Genomic DNA, 25,015 nt, shown 5'->3' on the forward strand with positions numbered 1-25,015 from the left:
TCTTACTAGACTTATTAGCAGCATTGACACATTTGATCACTTCTTAATATACTGGTTCCTAGGACACCACATTCTCAGTTTTCCTCTCATCTCATTAGCCACTACTCTTTCTTCTCCTTTGCAGATTCTTCCTCTTCTATGTCTTATTAGATTGTCCCACCGCAGTCTGATCCTTTTTTATTCCCTATATATGTTCACTTCCTTGGTGATCTCATGACTATAAATAAAACCCATTTGCTAGTGATTCTCAAATGTTTATCTTCAGCCTAGACTTCTTTTCTGAACTCTAGACCTGCATAGGCCTATATGGTAGCCTCTAACCCTACATAGTAATTGAACAAATGTGTCTAGCGTGACTTAGGAACTAAATTTTTAATCTTATTACACTTTAGTTTAGATAGCCACACGTAGCTATCATATTGGATAGTTCAAACCTCCAAAATCTATGTAAATCTTTATTATCCGACACCAGACAAATTAGACATTACGACATAAAGAATAGATTACTAGTTTTTTCAATTGAATACAAATAATGCTTTTAAAATTAAAACTCAAAACTCTATATCTGAATATAATATCGAAGAATTCATGATATTTTATTATCATGATTGTGCAGATGTTATTAATAGACAATATTGATTAACTTGAATAGGGACTGTAGAAGTTTCTTATTTTTTTGCATTTAAATCAATACATGATATTGTGGTAGCACTTAGCCAAGAGATCAGAGACACCTAAATTTAGACCCAGGTTCTTAAACTGTGACCTGGAGCAAGTTATTTTATCTTAATGACTTGTCATTTGAAAATGGAGGATAGGAAAGTATTTATTGCAAGTCAGAGTTTTAAAGTACCTACTTATGTTTGACTTATCATGCAAAAAGGATTAGAGATATATCTTTATGAGTATATTCTTTATGAGTATATTCAAAACTATTTTAATTATTGAACCTTTTTATTTTAAATTTACCCAACTTCCCTCTAAACTTTAGAAAGAGAAATCACTATGTTCTTAGAATTAAACTTAGTAAATGTCTTATGTTAATAGCCATATTCCTATAGTACGTATATAGTTTTTCAAAACTACTTTTAGGAACACTGATTAAACATTTCCATGATATAGTGGTTTTTGTAATACAATGGTAAGTAGAAGACTCTAAAAGTTTCAACTTCTTTATCAGAACATAATTTATATCATGGTAAAAGTGAATTTTTTATAACACTGCTTTGCCTCCAGAGTAAAATGAAATTGTCAGTATTCGATTCACTCAGAGGTGAGGATTAAAGGAAGAATTGCAACAACTTTATATGGCTGCAACAGGCAAGGTGAGAGAGCAGGTTATAAAATAGACCAATTATTTTTCACCAGACATACCTTTATTGTTTGTTTTTATGGTTCGAGAATAAGACTACATTTAGTAGTTTAATATCAACCATATGATACATTTTACTGTTTTTAAAATCTTGAACTAAAATTGACAATTTTTCACTTTTTAAGACAATTAGGCATACAAAATAACACAAGTATATTTCAAAATATGTAATTTTTTTTTTTTTTTTAGGCTAGGCAACCCTTGGTTGATCTCGCAGATTGCAAGCACCTTATCAGCTTACAATCCCTTATTTTTTATTTTTTACGCCTACAGTACCTGGTCTTCCTAGGTGGTCTCCTATCCAGGGAATAACCAGGCCCGACCCTGCGTAGCTTCCGAGATCAGACGGGTTTTGGGCTTGTTCAGGGTGGCATGGCTGTAGACAAAATATATAATTTTTTAAGTAGATTTTTCCATAAGTATTTTCTCATAATAAACTTAGTTTTATATAGTTTTGAATAAAATGAGTATTCCATAATTTGGAAGCCTTTCTCGAATTGCTAAATATTATGGTTACTTTTAGTTTTTCAGTATTATAAAGAAGACATCTGTATATCAAAATGTTAATCACATCTCTGATAATGAAAAGTATTCATGTTTAATATAAAAGGTAAAATTTGCTACATACTAATCACATCTACTCATTCCTTTTCTTTGTGTATACCTGCACAGTAACATTTTACATATTTCCAGTAAATGTCCATTTTGTACTTTATGTTCTATGATTCTATGAAAAGTGATTTGTCTTAAAAACCAGTGAACATTTTTTATTTACTGCTTTTGCTTGGAGTGGGCACCACTTAGAATCAAAGAAGCAGCTCTTAATGTTTTCTTCCCTGGTCAGGGGGAAAGAGTGAAGTGCCATTTATATTATAAAAACAATAATTTATTTTCCTCTGTAAATTTCTGTATCCCAAAGTAACTTTTTAAAAAAGTTAATCTATGACAAATGCTTTAGTTTTTAAACATTTTGGTTTGTGTCCATTGTAGGCCCTGGAAATCCAGGGCAAAGGGACTATCTAAATTAAGTTCTCATTTTCTCTTACTCAGGTCATACTTTTCTAAAACTACTCAGCATAGCCCTAAGGTTTCTCTTCAACTAGCTAAGTGCATACTTTTGCATTTTGTGGTTTAGTCAGTTTGGTCTGGATAGTGAGTAGTCTGTGATATCATAGAATTTACTGGTAATGTTTTCTGGAAATGAATATCCATCACTTATTGAAAATGTTAACTAACAATGGAAATTAGGTTTAGGAACCAGACCTTCTGGTAATGATAGACACGTCTAGGTAATATTGATTTGTATTTTCCAGAATTTTAAATGTGTGTTTTCAGGAAGCTTTTTCCTTGAATGAAAAGTGAATGAAAATGTAAAGAATCCCTCTCAGTGTTGTTCTTAGCAACTTCCCTATGAGTTTGAGAGCAAAGTTGATGACAAATATGGAAACTAAGAAATGAGTAAATGGAGTGACTGGTCATTTTTTAAAAATAAGAGGTTTTGCATTATAAATGTTCAAAAGTAAAAAGTAGAACATTGTTCTAATGTTCTAACTTCAGGCAATTTATTTTTTCTCAACTTTGTCAACTAAAAAGCATTCAACTATAATTTCACAAGGAGTGAAAATTGAGACTAATTTTTGACAAACATCCATCTTTTTCTTTTTGAGCAGAACCAAAAATACTGTATTTTAGTAGAAGCACTCCAACAAAAGCTATTACCAAGTTTAAAAACTAAAAACCATTTTATACTTTATCAAAAATTAATTCACTAACCAAATTAATTCATATAGGAGGAGAGCCTACTATGTGATAGGAACTAGGCTAAGCCCTAGAGAAATGGAAAAGGAAAGACTGCCCTCAAAGTCTTCCCAGTCTAGTTGAAGAATCCAGCTGGCAAAGAAATAGTAACAATATAGTAGGATCGAGTTCAACAGGAGGTAAGCATAAAACACTTAGGGAAAGAAATCAGTAATTAAATATATTATTCTTATAAAATACACTTCATTTTATGGCACCGCTTAGAATTCTGCATTGTCTATACAATATATAAACAGTATTGTCCACTTAGGACTCATCCAGGTAATAGCTTAGAGCTAGGAATCTGGATTTTGTTGCAGACTAATGTGTAACAGGTCATGTAATAATCTTAGTTATTATGCTGTATCCGTCATATCTGCCTCCCAAGGGTGTTCTGGTATTTTGGAGAAAAGTGGGTTAATAATTATAAAGCACTCCTGTTTCCTTCATATTAATGTGTGTGACCGTGTGTGTGCATGTGTGTGTATATGTATTGTATATATTTGCCCTGCTTTCAAAAGGAGTCAAATCTTTCACATCTCACAGTTGTTATATTTTGAGCAAAGTAGGTTTTTAATTTTGGGGTTTTTTTTGGAGGGGGTGTCTTATTTTTTTTTCTTTTTGTAGAAACATTATGAAGCTTTATAATGTCATCTCTCTTTTTATTCTGTGTATATCAAAACACTTGGAAAGATGATGTTAAAGGCAAGGTTAAATGCACAGTATAGCAGTTAGGCAAATTAATGTACTTTTTAATATTAATTGAACTTTTACAGAAAAAAATTGATATAGTATAATCATATTTTTAAAATGACTTATTTTTGCTTCGAGTTATGGAAAATGTCTTCTAAATTATTATGCTTATTTCAGAATTTAAATTTATTACCTCTCCCTAGAATTTAAATTATATCTTTTGCATACGTTTCTGAGAACATGAGTTCTCATCTTCCCATATTCTCAATACCACACCAGTGTAATAAATGAAAATACCAATCTTTTTTCATTTTAACTCTGTCCCTTTTTGTTTTCTGTTTTTAATTCTAAAGGATGTTTACCTCTCGCACATGCAGATACTGAGAATACAACATTCATTCATACATTTAGTACAAGATTCATTCATACATTTAGTACAAAATTCATTCATCCATTTAGTACGAGATTCATTCATACATTTAGTAAAGTGCCCAGTGAGTACTCACTTTGTCCCAAGCACTGTTATAGATGTTATGTGAATATATCTGTGAACAAAACAGGTAAATATCTATGCCCTTGTTCACCTTACGTTCCAGTGGAGGCAGACAGTGAGCAAATAAATATAGAATAAATAGCAATCAGAGTAGGGAAGAGGGATAGTGTGAACTGGGGAGTGAAGTTAGGTTGCCGTTGTAAATGGGGTGGTCAAAGAAAGCTTCACAAAGAAACTGACATGCGTAGAATTTTGAAGAAGAAAGAAAACCATATTGGATGGTTAGCAAGGATAGCATCCCCAACTAAGATTCTGAGTCAGGAATGTGTTTGGCTAGAGTAGAGGGAATGAGGGGGGAAGTAGAAGGCAGTGAGAGGCCAGAGGGATCATGAGGGGCCAGATTGTACAGAACCATGTATGAATGAAGTGTAGAACACCAACCCATCTCCAGCACAGACAGAGACATATTTTAAAGGGGGAGGATGGGATTATATAGTCTGATTTTTGCTAGAATAAGAAAATGAACAAAGTGTACTGGAGAGTATATATAATGCAGTGATAAATAATTCCTCATAGAAAAGGCGATATTTAAACTAATTGTTATCAGATGTGAAGACTAATAATTGTAAAAGATGTTAGGGCTCAGAAGGCCAGTTAAAAGATGATTTTAATAATTGAGATGGGAGAACAGGACTGAAGTAAGAAAGTAGAGAGATGTTAAATCATTAAGTATTGAAAATTTGGAATGTGAAGGGTAAGGGGTAGAGAAATGGAATTTGAGGATAACTAAGGCTTCTAATTTTGGTGAATGAGTAGATGGCAGTCTGTTAAAAATAGGGAAATATAGGAATTTTGGAGAAAAGTTAATGAATTGTATTTTGAATATATGGAGTTTGAGATACCTGGAAGACATCCAGAGTGAAATATCTAATAACATGTTCGTTCATTTGTGCCTCATTTGTTAACTTTCCTACTATGAGTCAAGCCCTGTGCTAGGAACTTGACTACATACTTTGAAACATAGGATTGGAGCATAAATATAGATTGAGTCAATGGCATATGTGTAGTCTTTGAATCCACAGAAGTTAATGAGATAAGCTGGAAGAGGCTATTGAATGAAAAGAGGCCAAAAGACTAACTATTTAGGATGACTATGAAGTTGATAGCTTGGATGTTTGCTATCCAAAAAGAGAATAAAGAAAACAATTGAGCACATAAGCAAATATAACAAGCTGCTTTGGTGATATATGCCTTTTTTAAAAAAAAATTCTTCATTGCAATAACAAATATGTATAAAAAAGAAATGCCTAAATTATCATTTTATACCCTTTATCTTTTTTGACCTGTACTTGTGATTTTCAAGGTACTATAACATTACTATTAAAATAATTAATAATTAGTGTTAACAACTTACAGGTACTAAATTATATTTTGAGGATTGAACATACAGAATTAAAGTATTTTTATCTTGTCTGTATAATAAATATGTGGCACAATTTTATTTGAAATGTACCAGACTGTCCTCAGATTAAATATCTAGAGCGTGTGTCACAGGATATGATTTGAACAGACTTCAGTCTCCTGTTAAGAGTTTACTGAGGATGTTTAATTAATACTAAAAATTGTATGCAGTTCTCGATAGTTTTTAAATAGAAGTAAGTACTATAGGATTTTAACTAATTATTGGTTAGCACAATTAAATTATTTCGAGCATCAGTTTCAAAGTTAGGTAAAGATATACTAACTGTATATTCATTGGATCAGTGAATTTAATTTTGGATTACTGTTTGGGAATAAATAGCACAGATCATTAGAGACTGGCCTAGCCTAGGAGATCTTCCCAGAAGTGTGAAGCTTAACTGAAGTTCAGAAAATTAAATTATACTCACTCTTGGTGGCAGGCTGAAACCAGGAGCCATGCTGTCTAATTGTTTCAGTCAACATCATAGAGCTACCCACTTTTTCACAAGCAGTAACTTACCATCCTCAAATTTTCTGGACTTCTTCCCTCCTCGTTTCCCAGTATCTTACCTACTCATTCATGTTTATATACCTTCCTGGTAAGTAGGTCACTACTTATTTCCACGACTAACACAGGAAAGCCTACTGATTTGTGGTTTTTAATATTCAGTGTGCTCTACCTCTGTGGTCTGTGTAGACATCCAAACCTTGTAGGCGCAGGGCCCTCATCTTTGACATTTCTGAGTTTGGGAGAATTTTTTTATATAATGTGAAAAGTGTAGTGTTCAAAGAATATGCTCTTTCTGAAATCTCTGAAATACGTATCCAGTAAATCAAGGGCTTCCCATAGCATTCTGATAAAAGTCCAATATAAAATAAGTATTAACATATCACTAGGCTAAATGAAGATAAGCCAATTTAAGATTCACATTTATTAAAAATTCATTTTAGATGAATATTTAAAATATGAGATGACTATATTAATGGAGAACTTTAGCCTGTTTTACTACAAAATGTTTTTATTACTCATTTTCTGTATTCATGTATTCAATCAACAAATATTTGTTGAATATGAACTTTATTACACAAACAACTAAAATAAATTTTAGTAACTATAGTGAGGAAAATGCTGTTACAGAGGATTGCACAGGAATGCTAAAGGAGGGGAGGAATGGGGAAGGTTTTCTAAATCAGAAATGGGGTGGGGAGGAGAAAATCACAAACTGTTTCCTAGAGAACGCGATGTTTGACCTGAGGTTTCAAGGATGTCTAGGAAATAAGCTAAGAAGGGATGTTAGACAGGGAAAGAGCTTAAGTACACACTGATCGGAATAAAGAGCGGCTGGGGGGTGGTAAAGGTGAATGAGATGGCGGAACGTTAGTGAGCTAGGCAGTAGCTACATGCTAAATGGCTTTCCATGCCATTTTGAGTTAAGAAATTTGAGTTAAAACACTTGAGGAGCATGATTTTTTTCTAGAAGATTAAGCTCTAGAATGACAAAACAATAGTTTTCCCTTTTCTTGCCTATCTCTTTGAGGGTTATCAATTTTTTTCATTCAATTTGCTATACTACTTTACTGTAATTTTCTTTATATTACTCAAGTCATCCCCTAATTGGATGAAGAAGAGTGAGTCCAGCAGTGTGAGATGTCTTTGGAAGGCCCATGGAACAGGTCAGAGAGTTTGTTTAGGAAGCTGTTCCAAATGAGGAGTGTCCGAACTAAGTAGGGGGTCAAGTGGAAGACATGGATTTACTTATGTAGAAGATTTTGCAATGTTCAAAACCATTGAAAATCCACTCACCTACCATAAGGTTATTACAAGTCTACTATGGTAAGGGCCTATAATTCTTTCCCTAGCTTTATTTTGAAAATTTTTTAAACCACATAAAAGTTGGAAAAAAAAGTAAATTAAAATGAAATTCGCATTTGCTTTTTTCCTTCAAAAACTTCCTATGTCTGCTAAGAATCAGAATATTCTCCTACATAATCATAGTACCATTATCACATCTAGGAAAATTAACAATGATTCTATAATAATCATCTAATAAATAGTTCATATTCAGATTTTCCTAACTGTGCCTAAAATTTCTCAAGCAATTTTTTGTTTACTTGATTATTTCATATAGCATCCAGTCTAGATTCACACATATATTGGTTATGTCATGTTAGTGTCATTTAATCTGTTAATCTAGAATCTTTTTTTGGTTTGTTCTTAACAACATTTTTTTAAAGAATCTGGCTGAGCCAGTCATCCTTTAGAATGTCCAGTGTTTTGATTTTGTCTATTTATTTTTGTCTAACTATTATCATAATTAGACTCAAGCTAGACTTTTTTGGCGAGAATACTGTGAGTGATGTGTACTTTATTGCATCACATTAGATGGTGTATAATGTCAGATTTTCCCACTATTAGTGTTAGTAAATTTAGTTCTTGATTAAGGTAATACATACAGATCTCTGTTGCAAAGAAAAATTTTTCTATTTATAATTGCTGAGTAGTATGGGGGATCATACTTTGAGACCATGTGAATGCCCCATTCTCCATCAGCTTCACCGAATGGTTTCAGCATCCACTGATGATCCTTGTGCCTGAATTAACTATTTCACTGGTAAAGGGATGCAAATTGGTGGATTTCTAATGTTATCATTGCTTCTACATTTATTGGCTGATAGTTGGTCAAGAAGAGCGTTTTGTTTTTTTTCTTGCCTATCTCTTTGAGGGTTATCGATTCTTTCATTCAATTTGTTATACTACTTTACTGTAATTTTCTTTATATTACTCAAGTCATCCCCTAATTGAGTGAAGAAGAGCCCTTTAGTATTCTCCTTTTTTCCTACTCTGTTACTAACACTGTATGCGATCCTTTTATCTTTGCTTATTTGCTAGTCAAAAATATAATCTATTTAGGGTGTATTTTCTTGATTACTAAAGAGATTAGGAGATAGTTTCATTTTCTTCAGTTTAATTAAGATATACCTAGGTGTGGTTTCATTTAAATATATCCTCCTTGGGGTTTGCTAAGCTCTTTGTATCTATTAGGTTAATGCCTTCATTACAAGTTAGAAAACTCCTAGCCCATTATTTCTTCACCTCTTTTTTCCATTTTCCTTCTGGAATTCCAGTTACACCTGTTTAGTCCTTTTAATGTAGTCATACAGATTTGATGTTCTGTTACTTCCTCCTCTGACCCTGTGCTTCAATTTAGGTAATATTTTTACTCTGTCCTCGAGTTCACAGATCCTTTCTTGAAATGTGTACCTTCTAATATTATGCCCATTTAATCACCTTTTCATTTCATCTATTACACTCTTCAGATATAGAATTGCCATTATTTCTTCTTCAAGGTTTCCATTTCTCTGCCAAAATTCTCTATCTTCTCACTCATTTTGCCCATTTTTCCTTGAAAATTATTTAACATATGTATAAAAGTTAAAGTTCATGTTTGCTAATTCCAACACTTTGATCATCTGTGGTTTCTTTCGCTGATTGTTATTTTTTTATGGGTCACCTATTCCTGGTTATTTACAAGCCTCATAATTTCTGATTGTAGGTTAGACCTCCTACATATTTAGTAGAGAATGAATTTTTAAAAAATCTTCTTCCAGGAAAGGTTCACACTTTCCTTTTTCAGAAAGCTATGGCAAAGGGCGAATCTCTGTCCAATTCAGGAGTTGGCCTGGGTTGGAGGCTAGGCTGTTGCTGTAGTTAATTTCAGAATACTTATTAAATATCCAAAAAATAAGATCTGTTCCTCCCTCTAGGAGGACTTTGGGATTTAAACATCTAGAGATTGAGGGAACTCTCTTTCCGCTTTTTCGCCAGTTTCCTATATCACTGCCACAAAAGTCCTGTTGGAGAGAATTGATGGACAGAGAGGACTGACTCACTTTTGGGGTCTTTCAGATTCCAGTCTATCATGTCAGCCCACATGATCCTTAGAAGTTCAGCTGATTTCTGTCTCAGCAAAATTGCTTTGCCTATAAAAGGCTTGCTCCTTTGCTCTTTATGTCTACATCTCTCTGATGACTTCATAGTTTATGTGAGGTCTTCTCAATATTGCAGTAGGAGTAATGATAATTACCAATCTCTACTTCCATTTAGTTATATTGTTGCTTTTTACTTTTTCTCCTTTCTTGTTTTTGGTCAGTTTTAATACATACTCCTTTTTTTTCCTGAATTTGTTTCTAATTTCTCTGTTCTTTTATATAAATTTATATAGTTAATTTTAATGGATGAAAATGCATAGGAATTTGTAGAAGTGCTTCAGTATACATTTATAAAACAAAAAATACTACAAGAAAAATGTTTAATGTTTCCCCTATATCTAATGAAAAAAATCTAATGTTTGAGATTTCTGTTCTCATTCAGTTGTCATTTGGTTAGAGTACTCTAAATTTTTGTATATCCAAATATGCCTTCTTTTGTTGACAGATATATAATACTTTGTCTGAATAATAAATTTTTGAATACAAAATTCTTTATCTTGGTCGTCTGGATATGTTATTCTACTACCAGCCAGCTTCTAGAATTTTAGGTGAGAAGTCCAGTACTCACTCATCTCTCTTTCCAGGGTAAAGAATCTGTTGCTCTTAGAGGCTTATGGGATTTTCTCTTCATTGAGGAAGTCAAGAATTTCACCAGAGTATGTCTAAGACTGTCTTTGTTGTAATTAATCTTTTCTGGGGCTTGATAAGCTCTTTTATCTGCAATCTTATCATTCTTCTGCTCAGGGAAATTTTATTTTATTACTTATTTAATACTGGAACTTATCTTATTTTTACCTTCATAAATTTTATCTTGATAATAATCATTCCACTTAATCTTCTAGATGAGCACCTTCTTTTTCTCTAATGATTTTAAAATTTTAAATTAAGTACTTTAGTTCCTTTCTAGTGGCCTACAAAGACTCAGGCAAGAAGTATGGAAGACCCTGAAGAGTCTATCAAAAGATAAAGTTTTTTCTGGAATCTTAGTGCCACTGCGTTTGGGCAAGGGATGGGTGTGGGAGGGCTTTGTTCTTCTTGTTTCTGAGCAAGGACCTGTGCAGAAAAAGTGAGATTTCTGTAAAGGGGCAGAAAACAGGTTTTGCAGAGTTGATTTGAGGATTCTCAGCTAGCAGAAGAAGCTGTAACTCCTCTGGGGAACTGGCTATACCTCTCAGTTTAATGTCTGTAGTACATTAAGGGCCTAGCAGATCCTATGGCCCACATTGGACCTAAAAGGAGCTTATATGCCTGAAGGAATGTGCGTCCACACCTAGTCATTGCGAGATGACTGGAACATGCAGCTGATTAACTTGAGAGAAGACGTTTACTCCTGTACTTCGCAGAGGGGTAACAGTTGGACAGGCTTTTGTTTTTGTTTTGTTTTGTTTTGTTTTGCTACAGCTCAGTCCTCTTAGTGTGGTTGGGACCACAAACCATGAGCATGCAAAAAAAAAAAAAAAAAAAACCCAAAAAACTAATAACAAGTTTCAGTAACCTGGAGAAGACCAAATAACCTTCTAGAATTGGAAGTACCATTGATGACAACAGAAAAATTAGAGAATCTCTTAAATTAAACAAAACTTAACAACAATTACGAATTTTCAGATAATTAACAAACAACAAAAACAATTCCATTTTAAACATGACTTTCAGAATGTCAATCAGAAGTTAGGTAACATTCCCAAGGTTACACAACCAATGAGCAGCAGTACTGTGACGGAAACCCAGCATCTAAGACACAAACCCTCCAGACCCATTTGTGTTTGTTTAGCCCCCTGTGGTGAGAATCTGCTTTTTATGCATCTTTATATCCATAGTACTTAGTCCAAATGCTTGAAACACAGAAGATCCCCAAGAGTTGACTCAAATAATGACCGAATGAATGCAATCTATGCCATACCCACTGGGTTAATATGTTACAATGCAGTGTTAACTGTGTACATTAATCATCAGAAGATTTGAGTTAAATGTTGTGAGACTGGTTTCACAATGTTAATTTACTACTTCCTCTGGTAGTGTTTTAAAATTTACTGTAGTACTAAAATGCGTTACTTAAAAATTTTCCTAATTTTTTTTGTTATTAACATAGCCTAGAGAACATAATGGAAGAAATTTTGTTTCTTGGGAGATCCTTTAGGTATTTTATTTTGTAGAAAATTAGAACTTAACATTTTACCCCATTTGTACCAGACTGATTTAAACAGCAGAATTGTGTATTTTTTAGTTTCCTTAAACTACCAACCTTCAACTCGGGACAATGTTCAAAGGAAAGCGAGAACAAAGATGATCAGATTTATTGCAAAAGCAAAGACAGGCAGGAATAGGTGCCAAATTCTAAAGACAGAACATATATCCAGCTGTCTTATGTATCATCACCAAGCGTTTATGAGCTACTGACTAAGCAGAAGGAGAACCTCTACTCTCCCTTTCAGGATACCTTTTTAAGAGTTATTTGCTTCAGGCAACACTGTAACTATGCATCCTTCTTTAAGTTTTAGAAATTGCCATGAATCAGAGATAGAATTAGACTTTGATTATCTATGGCTAGGAAAAAAAGTGAAGTAATTTTTATTATATTTCAGTAGAATGTAGAGTTTTAGAAGGAAGAGATCTTTCCTGCTAAATTTAATATAAAGTTGTGTGTACTGAGATTGCAAGCTTTTTAAGAATTGGAAAAGAAATAAAACTGTTTTTCAGATAATTAGTTTTATACCTAGAAAGTCCAAAAGAGTCAATGCTAAAATTAATAAAACCAACAACAAGACTAATAAAATAAATGAGAAAGTTATTTTTTTATACTTTATTATACTTGTGAAAGACATAAAAATAATTGATGGGCATTTAGGTTGCTTGCATATCTTGGCTATTGTAAATTGTGCTGCTATGAATATTGGAGTGCATAGATCTTTACAAATTAGTGCTTTCGTTTTCTTTGGATAAATACCCAGAAGTGCAATTGCTAGGTCAAAAGGTATATCCATTTTTAATTTTTTGAGAAACCTCCATACTGTTTTCCATATGGCTGTACCAACTTGAAATCCCACCAACAATGTATGAGGCTTCCCTTTTCTCCGCATCCTTGCCAATACTTGCTGTTTTTTGATTTATTGATGATAGCCATTCTGACAGGTATGAGGTGATATCTCTCTGTGGTTTTAATTTGCATTTCTCTGATGATTAGCAGCCTTGAGCATCTTTTCATATGTCTGTTAGCCATCTGTATTTCCTCTTTGGAGAAGTAAGTATCTGTTCAGGTCTTCTGCCCATTTTTTAATTGGATTGTTTATATTTTTGTTGTTTAGCTGTATGGAATATTACTCAGCCATTAAAAAAAATGAGATCCTATCATTTGCAATGACATGGATGGACCTAGAGGTTATTATGCTGAATGAAATAAGTCAGAGAAAGATAAATACCATATGATTTCACTTACATGTGGAATCTAAGAAACAGAAAGAACAAACTAATCAAAAACAGACTCGCAAAGATAGTGGACAATTTGATGACAGACAGAGAGCAGGAGGGTTGAGGGGCTGGGAGAATGGGGTGAAGGATTAAAGAAGTACAAATTAGTAGTTGATAGTTGGGCACGAGGATGGGGAGCAAGGCAAAGGGAATGCAGTTAGCATTAATATGGCTAAGTGGAGGGCCAGAGGAGGGAGGGAGCAATTGGGGGAATCGTTTTATAAACAGTATAGATGTCTAACCAATGTACTGTATACTTGAAACTAATTTAAATAAATAAATTTATTTAAAAAAATATAAAAATGTATAGCTAAAAATTTAGCCATCAGGTGACATAAAATAAAGATATTTTATTATGCCAAAAGAGTATAGAAAAGGAGGAAGAAAGGAACAAGAATAGATGCAATAAAATAAGAAGATGGGAGACTTAAACACAGCCATATCAGTAACTGCATTAAATGTAAATAGTCCAAGCATTAAAAAGCAGAGATTGTCAGAATGGACAATCTAGCAGTAAATATTTGACACATTGGTTTAAAAAATTTTTTTTTTTATTTATTGATAAATTGATTTACACTACAAATGTTATATATTCTTAAATTCATTTTAGATATTCTAGTTTTAAAATACTCCATGATAAATTGTACATTTAAACTATATTTCTGTCTATGGCCATGCTACCCTGAACAAGCCCGATCCCATCTGATCTCGGAAGCTAAGCAGGGTTGGTCCTGGTGAGTACTTCAATGGGAGACTACCTAGGAAGACCAGGTGCTATAGGCATAAAAAAAAAATAAAAAGTAAAAAAATAAGAGATTGTAAGCTGACAAGGTCCTTGCAATCTGTGAGATCAACCCAAGGGTTGCCTTGCCTAAAAAAAATTAAAAAATAGAAAATAAACTATATTTCTGCATAATTAATATATTTATTGAACAAAATTTCAATTTAAAATATAGATACAAATAATTATATTTTTATTTTATTTAATGTTTCTCAAAAAGTATATTAGTCAGTGTTCTCCAGAGAAAGAGAACCGATAGAATGCTAATATCAATAGATTAATTTTAAAGAATTGATTCACATGATTGTGGAGACTGTTAAGTCCAAAATGTACAAGGTAGTCTGGCAGGCTGGAAACCTAGGGAAGAGTCACAGATAAGTTCAGAAGCAGTCTAATGGCGAAATTCCCTCTGAAAGGAGGTCAGTCTTTCTTAAGGCCTTCAGCCGATTGGATGAGACTTGCCGACATTATGGAGAGCAATCTGCTTAGCTCAAAGTCTACTAATTTAAATGTTAACACCAAAAAATACTTTCACGGGAACTTCTGAGATGTTTGACCAGATATCTGGGTACTGTGGCCTAACCAAGCTGACACACAGAAATAGCCACCACAGTAAGCTACTTATTATGAACTTTCACTTTAATAAAAGTGAAATAAGATACAGATATAGATTTTTAAGTAAAATTTACATAAAATAGGAAGCTCTTTTGGGATATTTTTGCCTTAAACTTACACTTTTCTATATATTCTTTACTGAAAGTTTAAACAAACACATGTGATTCTATTTCCAAATATTTCAGTACACTATCTAAATTTAAAACTAAGATTATATCTTTGGGTAATACACTTTAAAAAATTATATTTTTAACACTTTTTTAATCCTGAAATTGAAACTGTAAAAATATGTATTTTTTTTTTTTGTAATTTTATAAGCTGAAAATATAGATTTGGGTTTTTTGTTTGTTTGTTTCTATCATTTTGAAGTTATTGTCTAATTGGACAAGAATTTTAAAATCTTTAATTAGCCTGGGTCAGTTGTGTAGCAGTCGGATTACAATACTAAGAACACATGTGCAAAATGTTGCTGATTCCTGAACCCCATGGTATGACCACTTCCATTTAAATCCAGTGTGTCATGCCAGACTGTTCTTAGTAGTTGCAGCTGGAGAGAGTTGTGGGAATGTGGGGACTGAGGAAATAGGGCTTTCGCCATTTGTTCTGTAGGCTTCAGTATTACTAAAATCTTGCCATAAAAATGGGCATTATTTGAATATTTTGTTTTACTTGGATTTTTTAGTTTTTTTTTTTTAAATTTAAGGCCAGCGTTACTCTATGAATAAAAACATGTCTTTTTATTTAAATTCCCTTAAAGACTTTATGACACTTAAGACAAAGCTGTTAATTTGCTCTGTAGTGTTTCTTCGAAAAAAGGATCTCTGTTTTTCTAGACTGTTGAGGTCAGAAATCGTAATTTTTCCTTTATAATTTATTTTTTATCACTGAGTGTCCAATAGCCATTCAGTAAATAGTTGATTGAATAAAGGTAGTATTGTCCTTTACGCTTCACTGGCTAACAGATGTTGAGAGAATTTTTTAAATGAAGCAAAAATTATGGGGTTTTTTTAATCATGTTTTATGGTACTCTGTTCATTTTGAATATACTCTTGCAGAATGATAAAAAAAATGATCATTTTGTGTCAATCTCATTCAATTCCTTATTATGTTTTAAGAAAAATAACTTAAATGCCTTAAAAGAGAGGAACTAATGTTTTGTTTTAAGTTGGAATTTTGTTAATTACTAGTAATAGCCAATTGCAGTTCTCACTTCTAATCAAACCTTTAGTATTTTTTGAACAGACACTCTAACATCCTAACTCACATGTTGGTTTGCTGATGGAAGAAGATTGCAAAGTAAATGAGACCCACACCTGTGTTCATTTTTAATTTGAGCTTGACTTTGAACTTGAATCTTTACAGATGAGATGCCGTGTGCTATCCATATCCTTAGAAGCTGTTTATTACAAAGAAATGCAATAGGGAACAATAAATCCACACACGATAAAAGGATTTTTCTCAAGTTTCGAAGTTGATATTATCATTTTAAAGAAGAAGATTAGAGGAACTTTTTCTTTTAAGACACTCCATGGTGACTGAATAAATAGCACAATATTATCATAGTAGGAAATCAAATCAAAGAAATTCAAATACATTTATTTGTTCTTTTTAGAAAATAAGCAATTTATTTAATAGCCTTTGTGATAGTTATGAAAATTTGATGGCCTCAAGTCAAAAATAAAACTTTCAAGGAAGAAATACAGCAGAGCAGAGATAACAGTATAATTTTTGAGCTGAGAGCAGGATACGAACAGTTGTGCTATTGCTAAAGGCCACTGGAATGCGAAAATTGGCTTAGCTTACTTTGACTGAAGCCTCTTAGCTAAACTCTCCCAACTGTTTCTGACCATAGAATTCATGATACAATTTTAAAGGATCCTGCCATCTTAGTGAGGCTTTTTTCTTTTGAGCTGTACAAGTTGTGTCTTACTGATATAAATGTTTTCAAAAGAAAATGGATAGGTATAATAAGCAAATATTCACAATCTTTTCTTTTAACAGGAATTTTCAACATAGGAACGATGCCTTGTAACCATCATGTAGATGGACCACCAAAGGTAAGGCAGTCTGTTTTCTGCATTGGTAAAGCTGATAAGAAGCTACAAAATGATACTGGTTAGAGTGACACAAAATGCCATCGTAGAAAGCTCTTATAACCTCTCTTTTGTCAGAAGTTATATCCCTTCAAGAAAGTTAACCTCACATTTTCTAATTAATTAAGAAAACTTACTCATTTTCGCCAAGATATAGGAAAATTAGATGCTGTTATCATCATTTTTGTAGGCATTTGTTTATAGTAATGTTATAAGTAGAATGTTTTTTATTTTAAAAGTGCTTTATACTTTTGATAAAGTGTGTAAATCTACATACAAATTTATTTAAACCCTTTTTAAAATGAGTGTTATTTTGTACACTAGCATCATTTAGAGTAAATGTTTTGTAATAGTGAAAGGCCATTATGCTTCATTTTTCTTACGGAATACTATGCTTTATTATTATAGAAGCGAAATCTTTACTTTTGTCCCTCTTATATTACTACCAGGTAACAGAAGACATTTAACAGTTATAGTGTCTATTTACTATATTAAAAATAACTATAGAAGATGATATAGAAGGAAGATGATAAAATTTCCCTTTTAGTTTCTGAAAATAATGTTTGTATGAAATATACATCAGTTGCTAGTTCCCACTTAAAAGATTCATAAGAAGATAATAGATAAAGTATATCTTAGTCTTCCCTAAGCATAATCTTATTTCTTGTCCTTGCTATACAATAAGTCTTTCAAGTACTCCATACAACTCATCATTTCCTGTTGTGAGAAAGATTTGAGAAAGATTTAGTAATATCTTTTTAAAGAAAATATTCAACCGTATTTGAATTTTATTGATAATTTATATTTTCCTCAAGGGCAGATTGACTCCATTTACTATTTGTAATAAATCCATATGATTAATTCAGTATGTTTGCTGACTTAATATGTGGGGCTCCAGAAAAGACTAGTGTTAGAGGAGTTAATTATCAGAGCAATCATAAAAAAATACTTGACTATAGTGTGTGTTCCAGTTATCCTTTAGCAGCCATAACATTGTGCAGATTTCATTCTTTAATATTTAAAAATTGAAGATTAGCAATTATGGAAGATATTTGAATATTATACTCATTGAATTATTTTGCATACTTTTGAAATTTGTTATTCCTGTGAGTATTCCTGTGACACCAGTGTTTACATTTCTGTGTGTGTGTGTGTGTGTGTGTGTGTGTGTGTGTGTGCGTGCATGCATTCTAGATCTCAGAAAAGTGCAGTCTGGCAGAGTTTTTTGTCTTACTCTATAGGCTTATTATAGATGCCCATGTGAGTTAAATGATGAAATAATAGAACCAAAGCTTCATGAAACTATGAGAAATAATGCTATAAATGTTATAGTGGTGCCCTAATGATCTCATAATAATTCCAATGAATTAGGAACAATAATAATAATGGTTTTGGTACTGTTGGTCTTTTGATTATGTTTTTCCACTTGGGTTATTAAATGATAGTTCTTAATATATTAATAACATTCTACTCTGTGCAATCAATAGGTTTTAATATACTCGGTTTATACAGACCCTCCCCAAACACTCATTAGTTCTCCAGGTTTTGACTTGCGCCAAGCTTTCTTTTTGATGTTTTTTTTTTTAAGATCTTCTTCTCTGTCTCTTTACTACAAACTGAGCATATTCTACTACCCTTCCTCCACAGCCCCCCTGCATACTGTCAGTTCACGGTAACTTTTTCTCCATAACCTCTAAATAGGATCACAAGTGTGTTCATTACCCATGTCCTCTGGTCTAAGGAAGGTAAAGTCTGATTTTCACAGAAAATATAATTATACTTAATTTCCATTCTTTGTGCCTGTATGACCTTATTTTCATTAAAGGGATTAAGAGCAGAACATATTTAAAGATAAAAGAAAATATCTATCCAAAAATTTAACAAAGTAGGATATTTGTAAGGTCAAACTTTGTACTATATTGGCCCCAAAAGGAGCGAGATTTCTGGAGTCTGAGGAAAAAAAAAAAAAATAGAAAGGGAGTAGGCTAGGATTTCAGAATGGCTGAGCCTAGGGACCTGAATGACTTCTTGACCTCGTACCTAACCACCAATTTCTAGCTTTCTTCACTACACTTTATCATTCCCACTTCCCTCTTGCTCTTGAGTAACCACCATGAATGGCTTGAGGCCAGGAGATGCTAGCTACAACTATTCACCAGGTGAGGGAAATGAGACTTTCTCAAGTCTCTAAATTAGGGAAAGATGTGCATCTTGATATTCCAAGTTGGAATGAACTTTTAAGTAAATATATAATTACAGAGCATAGCTTTATCCTACAGCACTATAATGTGATGTAGTGAGTGTTCATTAAGTAAATATAAGTTAGCCTGAGAACAAAACCACTTCTGTACCTTTGTTCTCTGTGTTTTCTCACTCTTTTTAATTTACTTATTTCCCTTTTTTTCATTTATTGAATGAACTTTAATTTTTTTTTGTTTGGAATTCTTCTTTCTGATATAAACAATACCATATCTTTTTTTGAGATTCTTTTGATAGAAAGTAAAAAAATATCCCCACATGGCATTAACCATTTAATCAAAAAGGATCAAACCTTCCTATCTGGCTGTAGTCACTACTTTTTGTTTTTGTTTTTAGTTTTTGCATTCTTTGCCCTTAATGTAATTTATATCTAAGAGTGCATTTTCAAGTTATTTTTTTCAAGAACTATAAATTGAGAGGCATATTATTTGATCCTACCTATTTTAAAATATCTCTCTGTTATCTTTGCATAAGGCAACTGGCGAGGGTTTTTATTATTTGATCATAACCTTTTCCCTCAAAGCATTGTGGAAATTGATCATCTTTTTGCCTTCTGGCGTTTAGTATTTCAGGAGAGACACTGGGCATTAGCCTGATAGTTATTTTTTATATATATAGGTAGCCTGTTTTGCCTATTCGTGTATTATAAATTCTTTTATTTTTTTTAAACCTAATGTCCTAGTTCAGATTCGATGGTTAAATGTGTGGCTTTTCACTGACTTTTGTCCTGAGTGCTATTCACTCAGACATTTTAGCATTATAGGAAAAGCAAATAAGACATTAGATAGTCATAATACCAGATTATATGAAAATAATTAGATCATGCCACTTTAAGAATTAGTTGCTGCACCTGCTTATAGCCTAGAGCAAGTTAAGTATAATATCAGACTCAGATTAATCAGAGGTCATTGTCTGAACCCTGAAAGGCAGGTGTAAAAGTTAGTTAATAGTTAAATCAGCACAGGCTTGAGTCCCATATTTCCTTTAAATGAAGGGCTTATTTGCAAATCAAAGAGAAAGAGCAACTAGCATAAGGAAGTCTTCCCCCTACATGTTTGGTTTTTTCTTATTTGAGGTTGTTACATAAGGAACATAGTTAAAACATATCTGCCTTTTAATGTACAACTATATGCACAGCAGTTCCCATAGCTTTCATATTGTATGGTGGAATTAAAACATGGTAAGCCATGCTGAATACACATAAAGAACTTTTTGTGATTTGAGAATTGTTCTTGAATCTCTTCCAGTGAAAACTGATACGATAAAATTCAAATAGCATTAATATGTTCTATTATAATCAATCACTGATTTTTGTAAAGCCTCTTTATTCCAAATCTGTAACACTAGTATTACACCTTTCTTCTTATTTTATTCAATGATTCCACAACCCTCATTAATGAGAATGAGTTTTAACAAATGTTTTTGGTGGGGTTTTTTTGTCAGTTTATAAAACTATAGCATACATTTTCACAGAAGGCTACACACCTGCCACAACAGGTTGAAACAAAATCCAGGCTGTCTCATCAGGGTTATACCAGTTATGGAACCTTTTGCCATTCTTCTAAGTATTGCATTAATTATTAGGAATTAAATATTCTAGCTTGGTTAGAAATTTAAATGTTGATTCATTATTCTTATTATAAGACCAAGCTATTTATTTATTCTGCAGCTAAACTTCTAGGTTTTCTAAAGGTTTGATTGATAAATTTTTGTCATATAATTTTTCATCAGTACTAAACTTAAATATGTTTTAGAGTATTTTATTATTCTGAAAATGTATCTGAGTTGTTTATGATGTTACTTGCCCTTAACACTAAATTTATTCACAAATGTACTAATCTGAACCATACAAATTTAATTTCATTCTGAGGCTTTTGAATTTTATGATATCTGTACTTATTCTACAACATTTTGAGTTTTTGTTGTTGGATTGTCATCATTGTTTACCCCACTCCGTAGGTTCACAAGATTGCTACATATTGCATTATTACACATTAGTATAATATGCTTCATGCATATATTTAAGTAAAATATGTTTTTAACATTTTTACGAAATATTAGGGGCAACTCGTTTATGGATAAATGCATGAGTTCAAATGAAATGTCTTTGATCCAAAGGAAGCACTTCATTTTCTCCAATCTGTAGAATTTTCCAGGAATTTATAGTATGTAGATTGGGGTGAATATATTCCTATAAAACTCATAAAATTGAACCTATGGCCAATCTCCACCTGTAGGTAATTGCAGGGTGGAGAGGGAACTGATAAACTATAAGCTTTTATAACTTAAGTCATAAAAGAATCTGTTTTCACTTATTGATAAAATAGCAATTCAAAGCAATTCTATTGAAATTCAAAAATAAATGTAAAATACGTTGTCCTTTAAGACCACTTTGGAGTTGTCCATAATGTAACAATTTTCTTAAGTATCTGCACATTATTTTTTTATCCAGACATTGTAAATTATGAAGCTTATGTTGATTTTTCCCATCAGCATACTCCACTAATGTTTGTTTTTCTTTGACATTTTTCTCCTAATTCCTTTTTTAATTTTGCTAAGTTTTTCTACCTGGCAAACTTTTAAAACTCTGAAAATTTTATGTTGCTGGAGGACTATAACATAACAGTGGCATAATCTGAATTTATTTTTATTTTCTAAATAATGAGTAAACACTGATTATTTAGAATGTGCATAGGATGGTACAGTACCAAGCACTAGGTAGGTATGGAAAAAGTAGAAATACAAAAAATAAAAAACATGCTTTATGTCTTTGAGTAGCTCTTGGTGAGCTGTAAACAATTAAATCCCAATATATGAAATGGTTAAAAGTTCAGAACTATATATAACAGATGTTATGTCACTAAGGCAAGCTTGTGCTGAAGTATAGGAAAATGCTTTAGACCTTGAGTGCTTTAGGAAGTCCCAGGACTGGAGTGGTTTGGGAAGGCTGTTTAGAGTAGGAAAGTGCTACTGGATCATAAAGGAAGGACAGGAAAGATCCGTAGGGGAAAGATCCGTAGGAGAAAGAAAATATGCACAGTTGACGGATGGATAGCCAGTTTGAAGCAGAGTATTTCACATGAGATAGAAGATTAGAAAAGGTAATTTGGGCATGATTTATGAGATCACTGGGTGTTATGAAAAGAATTAAGACTTTTTCAATATAAGCAATAATAAGGCATTTGAGCATAAGAATATGACCAAGGGGGTAATGTTTTTAAAAAGTTAAAATAAAAGCAGCTCGTGAAATTATAGTTGGTTGCCAACAGGAAGAAAGCGAGTGAGTTGTGAAGCTGCTGTAATCTACACTTAAGGTGATAAGGGTCTGAATAAGGAAAGGGCAATGGAAATGGAAATAGAGAAATGCTTGTGAGAAAGATTTGTAGATCAGAACTGATAGGGACTCAAAACAAAAGTGCTAAAAGATGATTCCGAGACTGCAGATATTGGTTATTGAGAGAATGATGACTCCATCAACAGATGATTCCCTTGTTTTTAAAAAACAGAAATTAAAGATGATTTTTAGAGAATAATAGATTCCACTTTAGATATGTTGAGCCTGTGAACAGGTAGAAGTAATCAGCAGAGAACTGAGAACATAGGCTTGGATCTCAGGAAAAAAGGATGAGTTTGAAGGTCTAAATTTCTCGTGCTTGATAGAGCCACATTCTCTAGCTCCAAAGTCCAGAAGGGAAACCCAGTAGTCAGAAGGCTCAGGCTTCAGCTGTGGGAAGTCACATGTATCATCTTGGGCACATCCATCATGACAGGGGTATTCAAAGGCCCCATTCAGGAAGGAGGCAGATATACAGTCTTTAGAAAAAGCTGAGTCAGGAACCAGTCTCCACCTATTCACCCCCTAAATCCATTCTCCACCTGTTTACTTCTCAGATCTATTCTCCACAGAGCTGTTTATCCAAAGCATGAATACAATCATGCATTAAAGAACCTGTGGTGCACCCTATCTCCTACCAGGTGAAAAATAAGCTATTTAGCAAATCATTTGAAGCCCTTCCACTACCTTTCTAAACTTATTTCCACCTTTTCCCCAGTACTCACTCTGGCCACTATGAGCTACCTCCAGTTCCCTAAACTCGTCTGGGTCTCTCACACTGACGAGTAATATTAGAAGAGAGGTTAAGAACACTGAGTCCAGAAACAAATTACCAGGCTTCAAGTCCTGGTTTTGCTCCATGTGACTTAGGCAAGTTTCTTTATACCTCTTTGTGTTTCAGTTTCCTCATCTGTAAGTGGGGGTAATAATATCTACCTTGGAGATTGTTATGAGGGATAAAGGAGTTAAGACACATCGTACCTCACTCAGTATATTTCTGCATACCAGATGTTGAATATTATTTAATCACATGAGATGGCTAGATAATAAGGACAAGAACATATCCCAAGCCTGAGAAGATTCTTAGGTCCAGAATCAAAGGGCGGACCCCAAGGTCCCAGCTAGGGGACATTAGGAACCAGGGAATCGGATGAAAGCCTTACTGTGTCCTGACCAATCTTTCTTTTATCTTTTTATTTTTTAGTTTATTTTATTATGTATTTATTTATTGCATATTCTGACTCTGGCCCGGAGTCAAGTCCAGCTACACCAGTATAACAGGCATAAACTGGGACTGTCTTGGGCAATTCTAAATGTGCAGTCACCTTATTCATCAGTCAGTAACAGCAGAGTGATCTTCCTTAAATGTAATTCAGAATGAGTTACCCTCCTGCTCAACACTCTTTAATAACTTCTCCTTATGTTTAGAGTAAACCCCAAACCCTTTCCTGGGGTCTTGGACGTTCATGATATGGTCTCTGCCTGCCTCTTCAGCATCACCTTATAACACTCTCTGCTGATTTGTTTTTAACACAACCAAGTTTTCATTTACTCGCCCATAGGCCTTTGACTATTTGGTTTCTCTGCCAGGAGTATTTACACCGTTTTGCATAACAGGCTTTTCCTTTGTGTGTGTTACATGCTGTTGAGCTGGCTCCAACTCCTGGTAATTCTATGAATAAGTGATGTCCACAGTGCCCTGTCCTCAACAGCCCTGCTCAGCTCCTATAGACTCCTGCCTATGGCTTCTTTTATGGAGTCAATCCATCTCATATTTGGTCTTCCTCTTTTCCTGCTGTCTTCTGTTTGTCCCAGCATTATTGCATTTTCCAAAGAACCCTGCCTTCTTACTGGTCTACCTGAAGTAGGACAGCTTATGTTTTGTCATTTTTCTTCCAGCGATGTTTCAAGCTTAATTTGATCTAGGACCCACTTGCTCATCTTTCCGATTGTCCAGGGCATATCTAAAGCTCTTCTCTAACACCATATTACATATGAACCAATTATTTTCCTGTCAGCTTTCTTCACTGTTCAATGTTCGCATTCATACATTATAATTGTAGGAGCGTATGGATGACCTTAGCCTTGGACCCTAATGACACATTTTTGCTCTTGGTCATCTTCCTAATTCTTTTTCTTTAGATCCCTATAAATGGCAACTTTCAAAGGATCTTATTTCACCACTCTATCTGAAGTAGATACACCTTATGTGGTGTTATTATTTACTACGTGTTTTTTTTCACCTTAGTTCTTATCTCAATTTGTAATTTTTTCTTTAGTTGTTTTTTTGTGTATCACCTGTTTTCCTCAATAGGATGTAAGTTCCATGAAAGCAGGGACCATGTCTGTCTTATGCACCACTGCTTACAGACTGTCAATAGATACAACTTAAACAAATAAATATATGCTAAAATTATAAAAATAAGTAAGAGCAAAGAGCCAGGCTGGACTTCAAGAATGTCCATATTCAGGAGTTTGGAAGAAGAGTGCTCACGGAAGACTGAGGAGAGAAGAGAGATGGGAGACATCAGGAATAGTGTGGCATCTTGGAAGCAAGGGGAGTGCGGAAACAGGGAGTTTTGTGCTATCACAGGTGGCCAGAAACATTTGGGAGAATGAGAACAGGGCCCCATAAGGGAAGCTACGTGGTTACACTAGGAGG

General features: G+C 33.4%; 1 protein-coding gene and 1 pseudogene across 5 annotated transcripts in view; both read left to right on the forward strand.

Annotated features, from left to right (window-relative positions):
• AHI1 (Abelson helper integration site 1) overlaps positions 1–25,015 on the forward strand; it is a 169,235-nt gene that overhangs the window by 88,504 nt on the left and 55,716 nt on the right. For all 5 annotated transcript variants that reach the window (XM_023528394.1, XM_023528392.1, XM_011356176.2 and 2 more), the window contains one exon: positions 16,669–16,724. In XM_023528394.1, the coding sequence (XP_023384162.1) occupies positions 16,669–16,724 (56 nt within the window). The remainder of the gene's footprint in view (positions 1–16,668; positions 16,725–25,015) is intronic.
• On the forward strand, positions 13,936–14,054 carry LOC111737213 (annotated as a pseudogene).

Source organism: Pteropus vampyrus, unplaced genomic scaffold, assembly GCF_000151845.1.
Source record: "Pteropus vampyrus isolate Shadow unplaced genomic scaffold, Pvam_2.0 Scaffold24, whole genome shotgun sequence".
Lineage (NCBI taxonomy): Eukaryota > Metazoa > Chordata > Mammalia > Chiroptera > Pteropodidae > Pteropus > Pteropus vampyrus.